Source organism: Borostomias antarcticus, assembly GCF_949987555.1.
Source record: "Borostomias antarcticus genome assembly, chromosome: 9".
NCBI lineage: Eukaryota > Metazoa > Chordata > Actinopteri > Stomiiformes > Stomiidae > Borostomias > Borostomias antarcticus.
The window spans coordinates 6,522,045-6,536,544 of NC_140242.1; the positions used below are offsets into that span (position 1 = coordinate 6,522,045).

The 14,500-nt window shown below is 48.6% G+C and overlaps 1 protein-coding gene across 1 annotated transcript; it reads right to left on the reverse strand.

The window, feature by feature from the left end:
* Positions 1–623: 623 nt before the first annotated feature.
* Positions 624–14,099, reverse strand: LOC311313001 (ras-related protein Rab-18-B-like). Its single transcript, XM_084443012.1, has 7 exons — positions 13,930–14,099; positions 11,712–11,767; positions 7,192–7,253; positions 6,343–6,415; positions 5,469–5,587; positions 4,268–4,334; positions 624–3,041 (listed from the first exon to the last, which is right to left on the reverse strand). Exons 1-7 carry the CDS (start codon positions 13,995–13,997, stop codon positions 2,866–2,868), a joined length of 621 nt encoding a protein of 206 aa, XP_084299138.1. The 5' UTR covers positions 13,998–14,099; the 3' UTR covers positions 624–2,865.
* Between the last annotated feature and the right edge of the window lie 401 nt (positions 14,100–14,500).

A 14,500-nucleotide genomic window follows, 5' to 3' on the forward strand; every position in this document is an offset into this window, starting at 1 on the left:
GAATGTCGTAGGTCTCTATGTTGTTGTTTGACCGAGACATATTTTTCTCCCTGTGTCTTGTCTCGGGAGAGAGGGAAAGGGGGAGAGGAGGGTAGAAGCCTCTTTCTCTGTGCCAGCCAGGCCCTTTCATAATCACCCAGGAATTAGGCATATCCCAGTTAAACCACGAGTATAAGAGTTATGGCTGCCGCGGCGTTTCCTGAGCGTCTGCCCGAAGGATGATTTAGATCCATCACAAGTCTGGTAGACGAGGAGTCCTCTGACACTGTTTAAACACAGCGCTGTGCTCTGTTCCACACACTCTGGAATTCTCCTGATGTCCGGGGGGAAAAAAACATCCACACCTAACAGAGACTTTTCCAACAGCGTATTGGTCGTGTAGGTGCCCTATACAGTAGGCTGTACTGTAGGCAGAGAAGAGGATGAGCTAAGAAATAGTTTCTTCTTGTGAATATTTATACTTGCTTGCTAAATGGTTAGGCTCTTTATTTTAGATGGATACGTTTGGAATAAGCGTCAGCACCATGATATTCAATACAAGAGAAGAAAAAAGGGAAAACTATATTTTCAAAATCCTTTAAAAAATGCTTTTTATTTGGTTTAATACATACATACAGTAGGGCGGTTTATAATCACAATATGTATACATTCAGTTTTACAATTCATACAGAAATTATACATATTCAATAGAGGTCCTAAATGCACAAGTCGATTTATAAGTTTATACATTTTCACATATAAACAGTAAACAATTTCAAGAGTCAAGTGTGCCATTTCAATCATTATAGGCTAAATGTCAACTTATGTCAACTAATCACATTTTCAGTTCCTCAAAGAAGTTTAAAGTGATCCTTGTGATGAGAAAGTGTCTAATAAAGCTAACTGCCTCTGCAGGTATTTGATTTAAACAAACCTTTACAAAGTCACACAATAAGATTTCCTCCACGCTATAAAAAAAGAGATAAACATACAAGAAAATAATTAGGCTATATTGCAAATGTAAATGTATATTGTCATTATTTAGAAGTAAAGGCATCTGCGTTGCCCCTGTCGCAAACAGGTCCGGTCATGCAAAAAAAAAAAAGTTTCCCAGAATTCTAGCGCCCAAGTCCGATAAAGAGGAAGGTCAGAGGTGCTAAGGGACGGCAGGGTGAACATGATGAGATGTGGGTACTGCAAAACCCATTTCCTGCAGGCTCAAAGCCTTTCTCTCTCATATCCAATCCCAATGGAAACACCCAAGTGTGACTCACTGTGTTCTTTAATATAGAATCTTTTTCATTTAGTCTTTTTCCATTGGGAGGGATCTGCGCGCTGACGGAGGCTAGCGATCGGAGCAGGAGGCCGAGCACTGGGAGGCTAGCTGTGCTCTCATTAAAGCAGCTTCTAATCAAACAAGGCATGCATGCTTTTTTTCTGCTCTTTTGTCTGTTGTACATAATACACAATGGAGAGGGCCTGTGCCAGCCTGTCTGATTTACACACTCTTCAAAACAGCCTGAAAGTTCGGAGTCCAACTCCATAAAAATAGTAAAACACGCTTCCAGAAACTCGGGTAATTCTATTACTGCAGTAGAAACCAGCATGGAGGTGGTTATGGACAACACACATACACACACACGCGCGCGCGCGCGCACACACACACACACACACACACACACACTGGACGGGGCTGGTGAGCAGAGGGAACAGCAACAAGGCTGGATCTCACAGAGGGTGGACAGGCCTAGTGAGCAGATCTCACAGAGGGTGGACTGGGCTAGTGAGCAGATCTCACAGAGGGTGGACTGGGCTAGTGAGCAGATCTCACAGAGGGTGGACAGGGCTAGTGAGCAGATCTCACAGAGGGTGGACAGGGCTAGTGAGCAGATCTTACAGAGGGTGGACTGGGCTAGTGAGCAGATCTCACAGAGGGTGGACAGGGCTAGTGAGCAGATCTCACAGAGGGTGGACTGGGCTAGTGAGCAGATCTCACAGAGGGTGGACAGGGCTAGTGAGCAGATCTCACAGAGGGTGGACAGGGCTAGTGAGCAGATCTCACAGAGGGTGGACGGGACTAGTGAGCAGATCTCACAGAGGGTGGACTGGGCTAGTGAGCAGATCTCACAGAGGGTGGACGGGACTAGTGAGCAGATCTCACAGAGGGTGGACTGGGCTAGTGAGCAGATCTCACAGAGGGTGGACGGGACTAGTGAGCAGAGGAAACAGCAGCAGGGCTGGATCTCACAGAGGTCGCCAGCCTCAGAGCTGGAGTACAATAGACCTGCTACATGTACACGCACGCACACACACACACACACACACACACACACACACTCACACTCACACACACACACTCACATTTGAGCTTGGTAGTGCTAATGAGGTCAGAAAAAAAGGTTGGGGGGGGGGGTTCATATGTTCGGCCAAAATAAAAAATATAATAATAAAAAATTGAAATAAAATAAAACCTTCGCAAATGTAACAGGTGATACAAACTTGTGTCTAATGAATTAGCCATGGTTCCCACCACGTGACGCGTATCCGGGGACAGTGAGGGAGGCGTAGTGAGGGTGCAGCCATGGGGAACAGGGAGGGGCTGGGATGGGGGCTGGGATGGGGGGGGGGGGGGGGCAGACAGGTCAGGAGACCACACGAGACGCAGAGAGACAGAAACAGTCCGGCTCCGTGGCTTCATAACGGACCTGCGCTCAGGAGCTCACGCGTTGAGAATGTGTGTGTGTGTCAAACAGTTAATATGTCAATGTAAGTCCGGGTTAATTGTGCAAAAAGGCGAGGCTGTGTATTCGTAAGTAGTGTACATAAGTGTATGTGCTGTATGTACAGTTAGTGTGTGTTGTGCTGTATTGTGTGTGTGTGTGTGTTCTAGACCAGGGAGCAGTAGCCCCCACAGCCGCCCCCCCTGGCGGGCTGGTCCCGGTCGGTCAGCTGGACGCCCCGGGTCTGTGTCTCGCTCTGCCACAGGCCCGGGGTCTGGATGATCTTCTCCACCAGCTCCTCAAACGCACACTGGACCCCGTCCTTCGTCTTAGCACTGGCCTCTGGGAGGAGGAGAGGAGGAGGAGAGAGGAGGAGGGAGGAGGAAGAGAGAGGACGAGGGAGGAGGAGAGGAGAGAGGACGAGGGAGGAGGAGGAGGAGGAGAGAGGACGAGGGAGGAGGAGGAGAGAGGACGAGGGAGGAGGAGGAGGAGGAGAGGACGAGGAAGGAGGAGGAGGAGAGGACGAGGGAGGAGGAGGAGGACGAGGAGAGAGGACGAGGTGAGGAGGAGAGGACGAGGGAGGACGAGGAGAGAGGACGAGGTGAGGAGAGAGGAAGAGGGAGGACGAGGAGGAGGAGAGAGGAGGAGGACGAGGGAGGAGGAGGAGAGGAGAGAGGACGAGGGAGGAGGAGGAGAGAGGACGAGGGAGGAGGAGGAGGAGGAGAGGACGAGGAAGGAGGAGAGGAGAGGACGAGGGAGGAGGAGGACGAGGAGAGAGGACGAGGTGAGGAGGAGAGGACGAGGGAGGACGAGGAGAGAGGACGAGGTGAGGAGAGAGGACGAGGGAGGACGAGGAGGAGGAGAGAGGACGAGGAGGAGAGGAGAGAGGACGAGGGAGGAGGAGGAGGGGGAGAGAGGACGAGGGAGGACAAGGAGGAGGAGAGAGGATGATGAGGAGGAGAAGACAGAAGAAAAGGATAAGGAGGTAGCAGAGAGGTGTGGAAAGGAGGGAGGGTGGAGAGAGAAGGGAGAGAGGAGAGAGAGAAGAGAGGAGAGAGAGAAGAGAGGAGAGAGAAGAGAGGAGAGAGAGAAGAGAGGAGAAAGAGAGAGAAGGGAGAGAGGAGAAGAGAGAGAGAAGGAGAAAGATAAGAGAGGACACACCAATGGTGAATGGTTGCACCATGATGATGTCACCTGACCTTCACAGCTGCGGCAAGCCACAGAAAACCCACATGATTATTCTGGTCTCATCACACATTAATACTGAACTCAAATCCTGAATACCTTGTCCAGTCCAAATCACAGAAAATACCATTTATAGTAAGTTTATTTAAGTGATCAATTTAACCAACAAATGTTTCCTGTATATAAATCTTCAACGGATAAGTTCAGAAAAGTGAGCGCTCAACCACATGACTGAGGCGATACGGAGGAGGTTAAAACGGCTTTATAAATAGAACTGTACAAACATTAGACTGCAGGTATGACAGTTATTTCAAAAGCAGTTTCCTCTTCATAATGGCCGGCCATAAGTCAGGCCCCGGCTCTGGGACCGAGGGAATCCTCACCTATAAAAAGCATGGAATGTTTCCTCGCGAACTTCAGGCCTTCGTTCCTGTCTAGTTCGTGGTTTTCCTAAAACAGAGACGGGTCATAGTTTCAGGGGCCTGGTCCTGTCAGCTGCCATGGATACGACAGGACGGACATGGACACAGACGCAGTACTGACAACGCTACAGACCCGTACAGTAGACCCACAGACACACTACAGACCCACAGACACACTACAGACCCACAAACACACTACAGACCCGTACAGTAGACCCACAGACACACTACAGACCCACAGACACACTACAGACCCACAAACACACTACAGACCCACAGACACACTACAGACCCACAGACACACTACAGACCCACAGACACACTACAGACCCACAAACACACTACAGACCCGTACAGTAGACCCACAGACACACTACAGACCCGTACAGTAGACCCACAGACACACTACAGACCTATACAGTAGACCCACAGACACACTACAGACCCACAAACACACTACAGACCCACAGACACACTACAGACCCACAGACACACTACAGACCCACAAACACACTACAGACCCACAGACACACTACAGACCCACAAACACACTACAGACCCACAAACACACTACAGACCCACAGACACACTACAGACCCGTACAGTAGACCTACAGACACACTACAGACCCATACAGTAGACCCACAGACACACTACAGACCCACAGACACACTACAGACTGGTACAATAGACCCACAGACACACTACAGACCCATACAGTAGACCCACAGACACACTACAGACCCATACAGTAGACCCACAGACACACTACAGACCCGTACAGTAGACCCACAGACACACTACAGACCCATACAGTAGACCTACAGACACACTACAGACCCATACAGTAGACCTACAGACACACTACAGACCTATACAGTAGACCCACAGACACACTACAGACCCATACAGTAGACCCACAGACACACTACAGACCCGTACAGTAGACCCACAGACACACTACAGACCCGTACAGTAGGCACATTACAGAGACTTAAGACCCACAGACACATTACAGACAAACCCACACTGAAGACCTACACTACAGCAGGCTAACTACTAACACATTGTCCCAATCCCTTGGTCCCCCCCTTCCTCTGTGCGCCCTGTGCTGACGGGCCGGTCCAGAACCCTGGACGGCAGGACGACCAGCGCCGCTCACCTTGTCGATCTTGTTGCCCACCAGCATCTTGACCAGGTCGTTCCTCGTGCAGTACGTCTCCAGCTCGTTCAGCCAGTTGTCCAGCTTGGCGAAGGTGTCCCTGCGGGTGACGTCGTACACTGGCGGAGAGAGAGAGAGAGAGAGAGAGAGAGAGAGAGAGAGAGAGAGAGGAAGGGGGATATGGCATAGAGAGAGAGAGAGGGGGGGAATAGAAAGAGGGAGAGATAAGACACGAGGGAAGGATGGAGATGGAGAGAAAGAAGGAGAGAAAGATGGAGGGTAGAGAGAGAGAGATGGAGGGTAGAGAGAGAGAGAGAGAGAGAGAGAGAGAGAGAGAGAGAGAGAGAGAGGGAGAGAGGGGTAGAGAGAGCTCAGAATAAGCTCCATGTTATCTGAAGGCTGGGGATCAACGTCACTGGGAGACCTCTACAGCCCACCGGCATTAATGTGTCCATCCTTTTGTCTATCTATCAGTGTGGACAGGCGCTCTTGCGTAACAAGGCCCGACTGTGGATCAACCCACATGTGCGTGTTTCAAGTGAACGACGCCGGCCAGAACTACTCCTAGAGGCCGCTGACGGACACGTGGCGTTGAGAGAGCCAGCTCGGCTGCGGCGTGGTCGCTGGTGTCGACGCCCCCGTCGCCCCCGCCGGCCGGACAGGAAGCCAGAGTTAAAACGTAACGGGAGACGAGTCGGGATCACGCAGGATGACCCAGGATGACCCCCTGTGCTCCCCTGTAGTAACTGCTCACCCAAGATGACCCCCTGTGCTCCCCTGTAGTAACTGCTCACCCAAGATGACCCCCTGTGCTCCCCTGTAGTAACTGCTCACCCAAGATGACCCCCTGTGCTCCCCTGTAGTAACTGCTCACCCAAGATGACCCCCTGTGCTCCCCTGTAGTAGCTGGGCGTCAGGGTCCGGAAACGCTCCTGGCCGGCCGTGTCCTGCAACACACAACCATCACACAACCGTCATACGACGGCCATACAACCACCGTCATGCGACCAGTACGACGGCCATACAACCACCGTCACGCGACCAGCTCAGACCTGGCCGGACAGGAAACCCCGTGAAGGAGACATGGCTTCAGCCTAACCCGTAAAACACTGACCACTGACTTCCACCTTCCACTGGCCGTGGAGGGAAAGTGCTTTACAGTACCTCTGCGCCATCTTGTGGAGACGCGACAAACTGGATTATACAAGGGATGCACCATACGAGGTTCAGCAGCATGGGCGGCTATGTTTACACTGAGGCTTGTCAAACAAACCATCAGACAGACAGGCAGAGAGGCAGACAGACAGACAGACAGACAGACAGACAGGCAGGCAGACAGGCAGGCAGACAGGCAGGCAGGCAGGCAGGCAGGCAGACAGACACAGACACAGACACAGACACAGACACAGACACAGGCAGGCAGGCAGGCAGGCAGGCAGGCAGACAGGCAGGCAGGCAGGCAGGCAGGCAGGCAGGCAGGCAGGCAGGCAGGCAGGCAGGCAGGCAGACAGACACAGACACAGACACAGACACAGACACAGACACAGACACAGACACAGACACAGGCAGGCAGGCAGGCAGGCAGACAGGCAGGCAGATGGACAGGCAGGCAGATGGACAGGCAGGCGGACAGGCAGACAGACAGGCAGACAGACAGACAGAAAGGCCAACAAATGGATGTAGCCTCGAGACAGATTTCAGGCAGATGTGCTTTCGCTCTTACCCATATTGCCAACTTCGCCTTGTTCCCATCCACTGCTATAGTCTTCACTTTGAAGTCAACACCTAAAACACACAGAAACACACACACACAAATCCATCAACTATCCATGATTTCCTCCTTCTGGGTAAAAAGGCAGCTTGATTCATACCACAGGGCACGCCTTCCAAGAACAGGCCGTATATCTCCAAGACAAACTGCCAGGGCATCCAGAAGACGAATTGTCAAAACATACATACCACACAATGTGTGTGAACTCGCCATGAACCGAGCCACCAGTCAGACGGGCCGCCAGCCATGTGCACTTAAATTATGATGCGAGTCCACGTTTCTATCCAGATAGGGACAGTTTGGCTTAAATATTAAACTAATATGGCGGATTTCAATGAAAAAAACACCACCTGCGACATCGCTCAGCAGAGCCATGATTCATTCTTTAAGAAAAAAACAAACTGCCGCGGTCGAGAGAAGATACACATTTGCATAAAAATAACAGTGTGTTGTCCTGGTCACACTCAACGAGTAAATCCGCTCTGACAGTGTGAAGCGTTTGGCTGACGTATAGCCCATAGTTTTAGCATGCACTGAAAGATTTATCAGGGAAACGTATGCTTGAGAAGGGGCTGTTTTTACGTCTGGGACAGAGGCCCGCGGACCCCAGCCAAAAGACAGGGAGGGAGGGGGACGTGAAGACAGAGGGGATAGATCCCCCCCCCTGGCCCAGACAACACACACACACACACACGCGTACGCACAGATGCACACGCAAGCACGCACGCACACACACACAGATGCGTGCACACACACGCACGCACACAGGAGACAGTCAATCAAGCCTGCTTGTTTCTCTGCCGAGCCCTGTGGGGTTGCTGGGATACTGTCGCCAGACACGCGTGGAGGAATTCGCACCACAACAGGCCTGGATCAGCTGCGGACGGCCTTCCCTACAGGCTGTTGTTTGGCACGCTCATTCTCACTGCGCCGGGCGCCATCTGGTTGAAATATCACTCGACAAGAACAACAAGAACTGGCTAGCACTCAAGTCTCCTTCCAGGGTAGCGCCGGTACCGGCCATGTTGGACCTGGCTAGCACTAGCGCCAGTACCGGCCATGTTGGACCTGGGCGTTCAGACGAGGCTGGACTAGACGTCTGTATGGGGCTCGCTGATTAGGGCAACTCTGAGTGAGATTGAGAGACACTTGCACATGGTGACCGCAGAATGTACTGTACATAGGACACACCACACACACACATCACGCCACACACACACACTCACTGTATATACACTGATCGTACTACGCTTTGTGTATATATATTTTTTCGTATCTTATTTTGCGCTAGTATTTCGTACTCTTTGTGCTGTCCTGTCTCGTCCCTGCACCCTGTCCAATGTTGTCTCCATGTTACGCGCCACGACCGAAAGCAAATTCCTAGTACGTTGAAAAAGTACAATGGCAATAAAAGGAATTGTGATTGTGTTGAAATAACTGCTCTCTGACGGTGAGGAAGGACAGAAGAGATGGTGAGTGAGGGGGACAGCAGTGATTTTCAGACCCAGGCCTGGCGGAGCTTTGTCAACGTGGAGGCTGCGCTAGAATAGACTTCTGAGGGGACATCTGTTTGGCCAAGATATCGAGTTGGCCAAGTAAAATACTAGTGAGGCATGCCTACCAGAGTTTTTATTACTCCAAGCTCTCTGGGAATACGAACGTACGGTCGCTTCAACAAAGGCTACATTGTGCGGCGGTGGGACCTCTTAGAAAAATCGAATTGTGAAGAAGAAAAAAAAAAACTACAGCCATTTAGGCTACTCTTCGTGCCTCTCTAGTAATCAATAGGACTATGAATATCTGTTTCCACTTACTGCAGGCAGCCCACCAGGCAGATGAGCTGTTAACAGGCCCAAGGCCACCTGACAGAAGAATAACAGGGCTGTTCTTGAAGCATCAGACTTTTAATACCGCTTGGATTTCTGATATCATTCACAGATCCACGTCGAAGGAATTCTCCTTTCCCCCAACCATGTAGTATGTAAGGATGGAGGCAAGTTAGGAAGGAAGGAATTAAGAGAGGGAGGAAAGGAAGGTAGGATGGGAGCAAAGGAAGGAAGGAAAGAAGGTGAGAAGGAAGGAAGGAGGTAAGGAAGGAAGGAAGGAAGGAAAGAAGGAAGGAAGGAAGGAAGGAAGGAAGGAAGGAAGGAAGGAAGGAAGGAAGGAAGGAAGGAAGGAAGGAAGGAAGGACACAGTTTCACCACCAGAACAGATGAATAGCTCATATTCATCATTTCATTTAACAGGTTGAGTGTGTGTGTGTGTGGATATCGCCCAGGCCAATGTTTTTCAAATCAAATCACTCCATGAACTTAAACAAGCGTTGGTCCTGTGTAGCTAAGTGGGTACTTGGAACCCACTAGGGTGAGGCATTCATTAGCCCTGGGCCCACCCAGGTTGAAAATGTATGGCGGGACATTCCTGCAATAGTAGTCTGCTGAATGATATATTTAGGTCTATCAGCCCAAATTGTGTCATAACATTACAGCACACAGCCAGCGTGAGGCTGTCCTGTCCTAGCGCTGTCCTGTTCTAGCGCTGTCCTGTTCTAGCGCTGTCCGGTCCTAGCGCTGTCCTGTTCTAGCGCTGTCCTAGCACTGTCCTGTCCTAGCGCTGTCCTGTTCTAGGGCTGTCCTAGCGCTGTCCTGTCCTAGCGCTGTCCTGTTCTAGCGCTGTCCTAGCACTGTCCTGTCCTAGCGCTGTCCTGTCCTAGCACTGTCCTGTCCTAGCGCTGTCCTGTTCTAGGGCTGTCCTAGCACTGTCCTGTCCTAGCGCTGTCCTGTCCTAGCACTGTCCTGTCCTAGCGCTGTCCTGTCCTAGCGCTGTCCTGTTCTAGGGCTGTCCTAGCACTGTCCTGTCCTAGCGCTGTCCTGTCCTAGCGCTGTCCTGTTCTAGCGCTGTCCTAGCACTGTCCTGTCCTAGCGCTGTCCTGTTCTAGCGCTGTCCTAGCCCAGTCCTAGCCTGGCAGCCCATCTTAAATGTGTTTGCACTTCATCACATTACAGTCATTTAGCTGATATCCAAAGGGACTTAGAATAATTGCATTTAACGTAGGAAATGTCAGTGAACTCCTTGCCAGAAAGTAGTAGTACACTGCCATGTGCGAAGCCATCATAGCAAAGATAAGCAAAACTAACTGCTCAGGCACCCATAGCTGTCATAGCAAAGATAAGCAACTGTAAGCTAAGGAGGGTATAGCTATTATGCGGGCAGGCTGGGCTGGGGTAGAGTATGCCAGACTTACAACAGGCTTAAAGAGCCTAGCATCCCATGGGTGCTAATGGTTAAAACAGACTACCCAACCACCAATGAGCCCTACACCTCTGGAACTAAACGTACCTTGGCCCAAGTGTAGAAATATTACACTGGGTGGCATGGGGCTACCCACTGATGTCAGGACAGCAGAGTCGCTGCCCATCTTTCGCCGCAGGCTCAAAGCTCATCTCTTCAAGAAGTATTACCAGACTCCTCCCTCTTAAGCACCTATTGTATTCATATTTTCTACTCTTGCACTTGGGCTTCGGCACTAGATTATGCTCTTAGTCATCATTAGGTCGTCCTCAGACGAGCTTGACAGCGAAGTCTCCAATCCTCTCGGTCATCCATACATCCAGCCAGTTCCGCAGAACTCTCCACTCCTGCGTCCCTCCTTAGTACATCCACGTATGTTGATGTGGGACGTCCTCTTAATCGGTGCCCGTGTGTTGGCTCCCAGAGCACCAGCTTGCTGGCTGGGAGTTCATGATGTCTGTGGCCAGCAAGTTCCATCCTCCTGGATGCCACTTTCTCACTCAGCTTTGGTAGCCCCCCATACAGATGCTTGTTGGTAACATGCTCGTTCTGGTTGACATTTAGCACCACACGCAGCATTCTGGTGTAGCACCCATCCAGAGACTTCTGCACGGTGGGCTTCAGGGTCCAAGTCACTTGGTCACTAGTCACTTGTTTAGAAAGGAGATGCACTTGTGAGTTCTGATGAGTAATAGTACTCTGACTGGTGTCAGTGTGTCAAACCTGATCAGAAGTACATTTTGTTTTTTTGCCAGAACATCAACAGACACCAGTGACCACTCGGTAAATTTCCTGTCTAAAAAATTAGAGTTTATGGCGTTTTTGAGGGATTTTTTCTATGCACCTACGGATCCATCGAGTGTGTTAGCGTCGACGGGCTATATCTCGAGAGTACACCGTTTGACAAAACACTGATACTGACCGTTGTATTTGATCGTAAAAAATCTTAGAACATGGCTTATAATGCTAAATTCAATTATTGTAAGTCACTTTGGATAAAAGCGTCTGCTAAATGACTGTAATGTCATGTAATGAATTGTAGAATATGTTATTACCTGGAGAATCTCTGTGTGTGTGGGTGAGTGAGGGCAGTCTATTGGTTATTTTACTATGTAAAGACCATGTTTCATACAGGCCTACAGTTCAGCCATGCAAGGTGCCAAGTGTTGCTCAATGCTCACCAATTGTCGCTCCTAGTTGTGGATCGAATGTGTCATCTGTGAATCTCAGCAGAAGACTGTGGAAGATGGGGATGAAAAGGTAAAAGAATTAGGCTTGTAACTCACAGACACAGGCAGAAAGACCAACCCACATTATCACCTATCCAATACCCTGCCCTGCATGAGCAATCTCCCTCTTTAGCCTGTGACATCACAGGCTTGCAGCCAGTGAGGGGCAGGGTTCGTTTGTTGACCGTGACTAATCAGCTGGTAAGAGCCTAATCACACAGCATCGATGATGGGGATAATCTCTCCCCCTTTCTTTGAACCAACACAAATTTAGGGCCTCATAAATGCTCAATTTTCTCCATGGCTTCATCATGAGAAATATCAGGGAATGTTAATTGTTTCAAGTCCGAGTAGTCTGTCTGATACAAAGCACACCATGATGCTGTTACACAGAAATGCAGGCATCGGAGGCCAACTGGAATGGTAAAATAAAACCTGCCTTTTCTGCCAGCTCTTTAGAGACTCAAGAACCTAGGCATAGCCTGTTTAGCAATTATCTCATGCAGGATATTCAATCATCAAATTAGGAAAATGATGTCGGTAATTAGTACTGATATCATTTTGAATCTTTCATCTGCCTTTAAGGGCTTGCTGAAAGAGGAGACTGAAAATCGCTTGCCCCAATGCCCATACTGTAACACTATCCTTGGCTCATGCGAAAGGCTAGGCCTAATAGCCTAACTATGAGAAACAATATTTGAACTAGGCCCTATTGCGAAGACATGGCATTGCTTGTAGATCAGTTGTCAGCTAGAATATAATTTGACAAAAGAAAAAATAGGCCAATATTCTGGCCTAATGAAATTCGACATTGAAAATGAATTGTTTGTGATCTCTCTTTAAATCAACCCCTCCCTGAAACATGAACATCTCCTGCCAAACGCCCCAGAGAGATCATTAGAATCAATGCTAGAGAAATCCTATAATCTCATGAAGAAACAATTGGTCCTTTGTAACAGATGCTATTGGATCTTGGAAAACTCCCTGCCAATCAGGTGTGTACAATATCCAGTGACCAGAGACTGGTGCTTCAAGGTCCAGACATGAACATAGGCCAAAGCAGAGAGGCCAAAGCAGAAAGGGATGAGTTCACTCCAGTAATAACACAAGGAGGTCAATGAGAAGTTCATGCTATGATAAAATAACAGATATCAAAGGAGGTGTTTTGTGCTTTCAGAGACCGGACATAGCTACCAACATTCTCCCTTGCCACCTACAGCCCCAAGTGCTCAGTTAACAATGTTAGCTAACATTCGCCTATACTTTAAACAATCTTACTGTCTTGACTCAGACTCTTGGTAACCGGGCAGCACTATATGGGGCGACAGTAAATCTATATACACCAAAAGAGAGTCTGGAAGAAGTTGTTTTAACGGGTGAGAAGGGAAGCACTCCTGGTTTAAATACTGATCTCAGTTTGCTTCATAAAGGCCTACAAAATATGACCTTTCTTCTCAACGAATATGCCCAATTACAGTAGTGTACAGTGCTGTTTCGTCAACATGGCTCTGTGTACAGGTGAAGCACGAGTTTTGCTCGGGGACAGATTGCCTAATCCCCTTTAGCTAGTGATTGCAACATTTCCAGTTCCAACTCATCATTCCAGTCCTATATCACATGTTCCATAGCTGTCCATAGCTACGTTGTACAGTAAGCTAGCTAGCGAGCTACCTAGTCCAACCACTTCTCTGGTGAAGGCCTGGTGCTACAAGAAACCCGGTTCTAAGTGCATGTGTTTACCCCTGATATAGCTTGCATGTGTCTACCCCTGATATAGCGAGCTAACTGCCAATACAGCTTTCACATTATTATCATTATCTGGAATGGAGACATTCCATTGCATGGCATTACTGTAATTTACGGTAAATTAGCTAACGTTAGTTCATACAGTGCAGCTGTATATTTATATACATTCCAGTATATTGTTTTGTATGACTAGTAGCGTATATTTATACTTCTAACGTTACATATTGTACTTTATTTCTTAATCTTTTTGATGTCCCTTGAATATGGCTGATGTAACAGTCTAATTTACCCTAGGGATAAAAAAACAACAACAATAACAACAACCCTGCCATCTACTAGCAGCTGTATCTGGCTATTGAGCTTGCTAGCTGATTTTCATTTAGCATAGTTGGCTAGCTAGTCACAAAGCTAACTCCAACCTTACCTGGACTTTCCAACACCGCTCTCTCCAATAATCAATATTTTTAGGGTTGTTAATACGTCGTCGTCCATCTCGTTTTACTGTCTGTATTATTTATCGACCGAGAACTATCAAGATACACAGTTGAACTTATTTGTCGACTTGGCTACTGTTGGCCACCGTAGCAGCTAGCCGGTGCTCTGTGTTGTTTCCAGTCTGGTGGCTAGCAAGCACGCACACATCCGGAAAGACTTGAGTACACTTCCTGTATGGTGGAAATCATCTTGATGATTTAAACATGTACCACGATTGTGTATGAGTGCTTCTTTTCTCTAAATAATTGCTGGTCTTTTCTGTCCTGTATCATTCTTTACACTAGGCTAACTGAACACAGATTAGTAAACATTCTAAATCAAACCAAAAATACCACAAAAACACAATTTTTGGTAATTTATTTAATAAATAAATTCAAAACAGCACTTGGTGAGAGAATGTGATACTGAAATAAATGGCACTTTGAAAACAAATATAATGTGGCGCTTTAGGCCGTTTAGTGTTGGGGAACAATTACACAGGGATATTCTGAAATTTTTGA

Bases quoted from the DNA above. Each gene is read 5' to 3' on its own strand.
- LOC311313001 (XM_084443012.1), bottom strand. From the start codon at position 13,997: ATGGACGACGACGTATTAACAACCCTAAAAATATTGATTATTGGAGAG. The intron at 6,416-7,191 runs GTAAGAGCGAAA...TGTGTGTTGCAG, and splicing joins AGGCGAAGTTGGCAATATGG to GACACGGCCGGCCAGGAGCG. The intron at 3,042-4,267 runs GTGAGGATTCCC...TCCTCCTCCCAG, and splicing joins ACATTCCATGCTTTTTATAG to AGGCCAGTGCTAAGACGAAG.